Raw genomic sequence first — 8,686 nt, 5'->3', positions numbered from 1 at the left:
TCAGCCTTTATTAATATATCAGGGTGAAGAGTGTTCAGGGGGTATGCTTGTGTGTGTGTGCGTGCATGCGTGTGTGCGTGTGTGGTGTGTGTGTGTGTGTGTGTATCTATAGTGTATGTATATATACAGTGTATGCATATATATGTATAGTGTGTGTGTTTGTGTGTGGTGTGTATGTGTGCATGTGTATATATATACATATATAGTGTGTGTATATATACAGTGTGTACATATATACAGTGTATGTATATATATGTATAGTGTGTGTGTGAGAGAGAGAGAGAAAGAGGTGATTTCACCTTGTTTAGCCTCAATGCTCACATCTGTAAACTGAAATAACAATGCCTATTTTTTTCCTCAAAGCTGTTGTAAACATTACATGAGAAGATATGGGAAAGTGTTTATCCTGATGACTGGTATACAGTTTTAAACCAAAAGTCGCCATAATTATGTGTCTTCTTTACTGAGGTCTATACTGTGAAGCACAGAAAGATCTTCGCTGAGCAAATTATAACTACAAGGAGAAAAGAAAATTTTAAAGAAGCCCAGGGGCCATCACCTTTGACTTATTTTCTTTTAAGATTTATTTTTGTTTTTACTTATGTGTGTACATGTGTGCTACATATGTACTGGTGCCCAGAAAAGGGTGTCGGATCCCCTGAAACTGGAGTCACATGTCATTAATTGTGAGCCATCCAGCAGGAGTTAGAAACTCATTCAAGTCTGCTGGAAGAGCACCCAGCCACCTCTCCAGCTCTACACTTGACTTATTAACCCTTTACTTTCCCATCATGATTTGTAGCCTCTAGGGTTGCTATGGAGCTCAGTGACATTATCTTACACCAAAGGAGCCTCTCTGGTGTAGAAAAGAGGAAAATGTTAGCTCTGGGGCCTCTCTGGGAGCTCTAATCTCAGAGATTGCGACTCCATCCTCAGTTCCTTTGCCCCTCAACTACCCACCCCTTCCCTTGGTCCTGAAGCATTCTCACCACCCAGTGATGAGAACATTTCTTTTTTTTTTTTTTTTTTTTTTTTTTTTTTCGAGACAGTTTCTCTGTGTAGCTTTGCGCTTTCCTGAGCTCACTTGTAGCCAGCTGCCTCGAACTCACAGAGATCGCTGCTCTGCCCCGAGTGCTGGATAAAGGGTGCGCACACGCGGCGAGAACATTTCTTGACTAACCTCCACCTGTCTGGGGTCCCTGGTAGAGGGCAGAGACACCCTCTTCAACTCCATCTCCTACAGGAAGTGTTTCCTGTTTCCCTAGAATCTCTCCTGCAATAACTTGCAGCGAGTACTGCCTTGCTCCAGCTACCAGCTCCCTGTCGCTTCACCCAGTGAACTGCAAGGTCTCCGGGAGCAAAGTCTACCTGACTTCCTCTTTGGTCAGTACCCAGAGCACCTGTGTTCCCAGGGGATGGGGCTGCTGAACTGAGTTCCACTGAAGCAGGTCCTGAGGCTGCAGCCTGGGGCAGAACTCTAAACTCAAGAGGCTACCCTGCAGAACACCTAATCTAAAATGGTTTAAGATTTGCTGAGGGTGTGTGTGTGTGTGTGTGTGTGTGTGTGTGTGCGTGTGCGCGCGCGCATGATCAATATACATCGTATTAAATACTCAAAGGATAAAAAAATATATATTTTTAAAAAAGACTCACTGAAGAAAGTTACCAGAAATAGATTTCAAAAAGCTGCCAGGATTAGGGGGAAGGGGCTCTGTTTAGATAATGAAGATTTTCAAGAGGTTAACATCAACCTTTCCCCTCTCCATAATTTAATTTTTTTTCCTCACCACTCAGTTATTACCCAGGAACAGGGTAGAAATTCAATACTTGCCGTAGCTAGGAACTATTTGAAAGATTCCTGACTGGGTAAGCAGACAGCTATTACCCCAGAGGTCATAGAAAATTAATAAACTTTATCTGGTTCTAAATACGACTTTCAAATCATCCAACATGTTAACCTTTTCAAAATATAAATTCTTCCATCTCAATGACCATGACCCCATAGTTTGCTATGAAGTTCCTTCTTTGGCAGGACCAGGTGCAATGAATCTCCGGAAAAGTTGGCTAGTTCGGTAACTCACTTTTTCACTTTACATGGGAAACAAGACAGATTTCCCATTTTCACATCATCACTGTCTTTCAGAGGCTGGGACGGTGCGTCCCACCGCCTCATTTCTGCTTGAAGAACGCTAAGGTGTCTCTTGTCTTCAGGTGGCTTTTCATAAACTCAGTTAACTTTCTGAACCCGTCATCCAGCCCTTCTCCAGTGACTCCGCAGCAGGGCTGCACGTACCAGTTCCGGTCGCTGCACAGCTTCTTCACCTTGAACATCCTGGTGATGTCCTCGGCACTCAGAGCTCCAGGCAAGTCTTGTTTGTTGGCTAATATGACGACCGGCGCGTTTTTGATGTGTTCGTTCTGCAAAATGTGCTTGAACTCTTTGCGGGAGTCCTCGAGTCGCTGGATGCCGTCGGAGCAGTCCACCACGTACACCAGCCCGTCTGCGTTCTCACAGTAGCAGTCCCAGACCCTCCGCATCTTCTCCTGTCCTCCAACGTCCCACACCGTGAGCGGAAGACCGCTGGCCAGCTGGACCATTTCCACGTTGAAACCGATGGTGGGGATGGTTGTGAGAGTCTCGGCAAGCTTTAACCTGTAAAGCAGAGTAGATTTCCCAGACGAGTCGAGTCCCAGAAGGAGAATGTGGGCTTGCTTGTCTCTGGGATTTTTAGAGTTCAGCAGCCCCATTTTGGGCCTTTCCTTCCTTAAAGATCTTTTTCTTCTGGCCAGAGACAATGGGTCCTTCTCAGTTCTTGCATGAAAACGTTTAGGGAGAAAGAGAGTGAACGCCACAGTTGCCGCCTGAGAACAGGTGCCTGCCTTCGTTTATATTGGAGCTTATCGACTTGATTGCAGGCAAACAGTGTTTTATTTGCAGTCCCAGCCAATCCTGAGGAATCTATGGGAGTAACCAGCAGGTATCGCAGTGGCTCAAAGGGGACATTCTTTGCGAGTGAGTTGGATTAGGAGTGGCCTGGTGCTGCATCTTTATTCTCTCAGGTGCAAGAGTTTGGAGGAAACCAAAGATTAGGACATTCCCAGGACCACCACTGGGGAACGAACACGATCTTTTGTTTTAACTGAACTTTTCTGTAGAACTATCTTATCCAGTCGTAAATGAGTGTCGGGGCTGTCTAAACATCTGCAGAGTTCATCTCCCTCTCCTATCTAAACGCTTCCTCTTACCAGATTACTGAGTAGGAAACTTTGAGCCCTCCAACCTTGGTCTCATAAGCAGAGCATCACTTCTTGAATCTTCCAGGCAGGGAACTTACACTATTCACAAAACCAAATTTTTACCCATACACTTTTCAATGAAACAGACTGACTGAAGACGGCAAACTGTGTACATGTATCTATTTCTTCTCTTTCCCAGCACTTCACCAGAGTGATGATAAAGGAAAAAAGGAACTTGCAAAGTTATCGGAGTCCATCCGAGGGTTAGATTTTAACAGATGTTCCAGAAGACAGAAAATGGGTGGAAGATGAGAGATAACTGCCTGGTGGGGTAGAGCTGAGGCTTGGGGGTTGGTGCACTGGAGAAAGGCATTAGGAAGAGCAGGGGAAAAAATACACTGCCAAAACAAGAAATAGTTTAGATAAAGAGGAACTCAGAAAACAAAGATCAAGTCCTGAAAACTTATTTTGAAAAGTATATGTTTTAAAGCCCAGTAATGGCACAGACTTTTAATCCAAGCACCCGGGAGGCAGAGGCAGGTGGATTTCTGAGTTCGAGGCCAGCCTGGTCTACAGAGCTAGTTCCAGGATGGCCAAAGCTACACAGAGAAACCCTGTCTCTGGGGGGAAAAAGATACATTAGAAACTATGTGATAGGTTAAAGACAAACATTAAAGGGATGCTTCAGAAAGCAGAGACTGAGAAAGAGAAGAAGGGGAGGATCAGCCCCAGTCACAGCCCGCAGGGGGACCTTACTCCTCAGGAGACAGAAAGCAGGCCAGCAGAACGCAAATAAACAACATGCAAGTGTTTCTCTGGTGCTAAAGGATGGACTCTGGGGTGGGATGCTCAGTAGGAGAAGGCATTTGCCACACAAGCCTCTGTGACCTGAGCATGATCCCAGAACCCATGGAGAGGAGAGGTAGGAGAGAACTACTCCACAAAGTTTTCCCCTGGCATCCACAAGTGCACGGTGGTAAATGTACACACACACATACACACACACACATACTCAGACATATATACACACATATACACACACACATACACACTTACACAAATACACACACACACACAATTTGCTTTTAAAAGTTTTAAACAATGAAATCTCAAGGTGCAAAGAGTCCTCTGAATGCTTAACAATATGATTTTTATGAAAGAACTTTCTTGAGGCATATGACATACATGTTTTATTTTTACTAAAAATTTTAAAAAGGAAAGAGAAAAGGTGTTTTGAGGTAGACTACTGTGTGCACACAAAATACACATATAAAGAAAGGAGGATTTTGAGAGATGCCCAGAAGTTAAGAATACTTGCTGTTCTTGTGAAGGAATAGAGTTTGGTTCCCATTACATCTTGAACAGCTCACAAACTGCCTATAACTCCAGCTCCCAAAGATCTACCACCTTCTCCCGGCCTCCCCAGCACCCACACACGTGGCATACACATACACATTCACATAAATAAAAATAAAATAAGAAATTCTGTAAGTGGTTTTACAATTTAAGTTTTTAACCAACTCACTGTGTCTCAGCAATGACAGCTATTGTACCTCATCCAACTAGCCATCCAGCCAGCAGATAGATATGTAGGCCGACTATGATCAATAGACTGCCTGCTCTGTGAGCCACCCTTTGCTAGATGCCAGCCCACAAAGATACATTAGATCCGCCTTTAAATGGCCTTTCATCAGAGAGAAGACAAAAGGTATCCAAACAAATGAAAGGAACATGTATGGGGAAATGATACATTCCATAAGAAAAGCTAAGTATCTGGATCTTCCGGGATTGTTTCCGGGTGGAAGGCATCAGGGAATCGTGAGGTGAACTTCAAACTTGGAAAAACATGGGACAGAGATAGCAAAACAGCAGTTTATATACAGGTTGTTTTTGTTGTCTTATAGACCTGTGAGTGTCACAGGAAAACCAGCTAAATCTAACCTGTTTGACATGAAGTAAGACAACAGGTCCAGATGCTTCAGTTATGTCCAAGTCACAAAAGAAGTAGAAATAAGTGGAAGAAAAGGCACAGGAAAGAACATTAAAAGTGCAAAATTCGATCCTCTAAAAGACACTTTACAAATAATACAGATAACACACCAGCAAGGCAGGTGGGTCTCTGTTAGTTTGAGGCCAGTCTGGTCTACATAGCAAGTTCCATTCTGCAGGGAGACACAGTGAGACTCATTTCAGAAACAGGATAAACAAACAAACAAACAAACAAACAAATAAGCATGAGTTTGGAGATGTTGATTATGGAATATTTATTACATTGGCTGGGACTCGAGAGATGTCTCAGTGGGTGATGTGTTTAATGTACAGGATTGAGGGCCTGAATTCAGATTCCCAAACAGAAAAGCCAGGTGCAGAAGCACATGTCTGTAACCCCAACCCTGGGAAGGTGTGGTGAAAAGCGGGGTGGGGCTCACTGGCCATCCAGTCTAGCTGAAACAGTAATCTCCAGACTCGCTGAGAAATTACCTTGAAAAATAAAGTGGAGATTGGTAGAGCAAGATATCCAAAATCAATTTCTGGCCTGTGTGTGCATATGCTCAAACACACACACACACACACACACACACACACACACACACACACACGACCATTGGTCATCAATGATAACCTTCTAGAGGGCAATGGTGGAATTGTGGGTATGAAATACAACACCCGTGTTCTAAGAAGATGCTAAGAGTGATAGCAGCAATTGAGTCAACAAACACAGGCACATCCCAGATCCGCATCTGTGTAAGGGGAGGAATGTGGTCAAACAGGACCATAGTATGTAGGCAGCTGGTGGGGTTAACTGAGCAGTATTGGATTCTCTGTACTGTTGCTGATGGGTTTGGTTTTTCCCCAAACTTCCTCCTAGCCTTAAAAGCTTTCAGAAAACCATGTTGAAAGGAACTGAATTGGAAAGAGCTGATCAAATTAGGCTGCGTTCGCGGAAAAGAAATAATCCAGGTTCAGGATGTGAGAAGACTGCTCTTCCAAGGGTGAACCTGGAGACGCTGTATGCCACTTGAGCTCTCTTCCATTCCATAATTTGAATAAGTTAAACATCGTAGAAAAGTTAGACATTGACTTCATAGCAAACTCACTAATGTGATCTTACGTGATCCACTGTTGGGGCGTCCTTCCGTTTATCCAGGCCACAAGGAGGAGGATGCTATGTCCATGCCTTTATGCTCATTTACACCAAAGCACAGGTCTCTTTTTAGTGTGGTTAAAGAAAAAGGGGTAAGTTGGGTGAATATCATAGTTCTATGAACACATGACTTTCTCTTTTACACAAGGTAATTGAGCTGGGTGGTGGTGGCACACGCCTTTAAACCCAGCACTCAGGAGGCAGAGGCAGGCAGATCTCTGTGAGTTCGAGGCCAGCCTGGGCTACAGAGTGAGTTCCAAGAAAGGCTCCAAAGCTACACAGAGAAACCCTGCCTCAAAAACAAACAAACAAACAAACCACAAGGTAATCGAACAGTTTCTTTCCCCTGTTCATTGTCCTGAGCCTACAAATGTTTCCACATCCTTTGATCCTCTCCCAAAAACACCTATGGATTCTCCTGTCCCAGATAAACCCAAGGGAAAGCAAGATGATTATGTGCAAGTTGGTCTCAGGTGATGCAAATAAATGTAGGATTGTGAGCAAGTCACTGGCCCACTCTGTGGTGTCAGGAATTTGGGGACCAATGAGATGGTTGAGAAGGTACTCCTGGTATTCTGTGTTCAGTCCCTGCATCCACATGGCAAAAGAAAGAACTAACTCCTGAAAGCTGACCCCTGGCCTCAGGACACACACCCAGGTACATACACAAATAAATAAGTAAATAACCATATTTTTTCAATGTTGGTTAAAATGCAGGCATGAAAAAAAAAAGACATTGGAAAGTTTTTCTTACTTTGGGGAGGAGAAAAAAAGGTCCTAAGCTCGGAGGTCACCTTGTACTGTACATCCTGTGTGGGCAAACCAGATGAAAAAGAAACTTACTTCTTGAAAGAAGATAGCCACTTCCCATATCCCCACCCTCACCCCCCCATACACACACAGGTAAAGAATGTGTATCTGTATATCTCGGCTTTTGTAGACCTAGAACATTGCCTGCTTTTTTTCTTTTATGGAAAAGGGCATATAGATACAGTTCCCGAGCACAACTGAGTAAATCATCACAACTGAAAATATCCATGACCCACTGCTGAGACGAGCATCATTTTTTGTCTTCCATTTTCTTTAGTGTACTTAGCTTAGCTTCTTTCTCTTTGAGACAAAAGTTTCTTGTAAGCCAGGCTAAGCTTCAAACTTTCTGGGCAGCTGAAGATGACCTTGAATTATTTCGTTCGGTTTGTTTATTTATTTATTTATTTATTTATTTATTTATTTATTTATTTATGATATGACACAGGATCTCACTGTGCTGTCCTGGCTGGCCTGAAACTTCTGATGCAGACCAGGCTGGTCTCCAGCTCACAGAGATCTGCCTACTTCATCCTCCCGAGAGCTGGAATTAAAGATTTGTGTGGCACTAAGGATGGAGCCCAGAGCTTCCTGCACGCTAAACAAGCACTCTTCTAATCAAGCTACCCACTTAGCCCCATTTTTTTTTTCTTTTTTGGGTTTTGAATCAGAATCTCACTTATAGCCCATGTTGTCTGTAAGCTCAGGCTCCCCTGGAATCTCCCATGGTCCTCCTACCTTCAGCCTCCGGGTGCTGGGATTACAGACATATGAGCCATCACGGCTGGCTCTCTCAAGCTCCCATCTTACAGAAAGCAAGATTTTCAACCATCCAGCGTTTTCACACCTAGTTCTTAGAAGTGCAGCCTGCTCCAGAACACCGGCACTCGGGACTCAGTGAAGAACGGCTGAGTCCAGTCTGTGAGCCTCCTTCCTGGTACCCTGTCTTCCAACAGAACTGACACCTTCACCGCCCACATCCCTAAAGGTCCACCTGGGGGAGACCGGTGGATCCAAGTTCTTATCTGCTTCTCGTACTCACTAAGCAATGCGCTGTGTAAACAGAGGTATGCCTAGATAATTTTACATTCAATGAATGTGAAAAGATACTCCACAGAGCCTGCCACATAGTTGATATGTTTTCCCCACATTTACAATGATTTTTTTTTTTTAATATTAGCTAACATTTAAAAATACCTAAGAGCCTGGTAAGATGACTCAGTGGTTAAGCTAGAACTATACAGCAAGACTCTCTTTCAAAAAAGCAAGCAAACAAAACTCTTGCCCTGGGCGGGCAGCATGTCTGTACCTCACACAAAACACCGACGATGAGAATAGACTCTAAATAATCTCCGGACTAGGCGAGTAAACATGAGACTAGGAACGTAAGGACGCGGAGACGTAAAGAGGAGGGTAAAAGAACACTCTGTGTCCAGCTGAGAAGGGGGTGGCCAGCGAGTGAGCCCGGAGGAGGCTGCGGGTCCGTGCTGAGCAAAC

The 8,686-nt window shown here is 44.0% G+C and overlaps 1 protein-coding gene across 1 annotated transcript; it reads right to left on the bottom strand.

Annotated features, from left to right (window-relative positions):
* Window positions 1-1,657: 1,657 nt before the first annotated feature.
* Arl14 (ADP ribosylation factor like GTPase 14) lies at window positions 1,658-3,820 on the bottom strand. Its single transcript, XM_037207324.1, has one exon. The coding sequence runs from the start codon at window positions 2,746-2,748 to the stop codon at window positions 2,170-2,172; it is 579 nt and encodes a 192-aa protein (XP_037063219.1). The 5' UTR covers window positions 2,749-3,820; the 3' UTR covers window positions 1,658-2,169.
* Window positions 3,821-8,686: the final 4,866 nt, after the last annotated feature.

The sequence above is a fragment of the Peromyscus leucopus genome, chromosome 6 (genome assembly GCF_004664715.2).
Source record: "Peromyscus leucopus breed LL Stock chromosome 6, UCI_PerLeu_2.1, whole genome shotgun sequence".
In the NCBI taxonomy this organism is placed as follows: Eukaryota; Metazoa; Chordata; class Mammalia; order Rodentia; family Cricetidae; genus Peromyscus; species Peromyscus leucopus.
The sequence above is the reverse complement of the archived record's forward strand: the minus strand, read 5'-3'. Positions and strand labels throughout refer to the sequence as shown.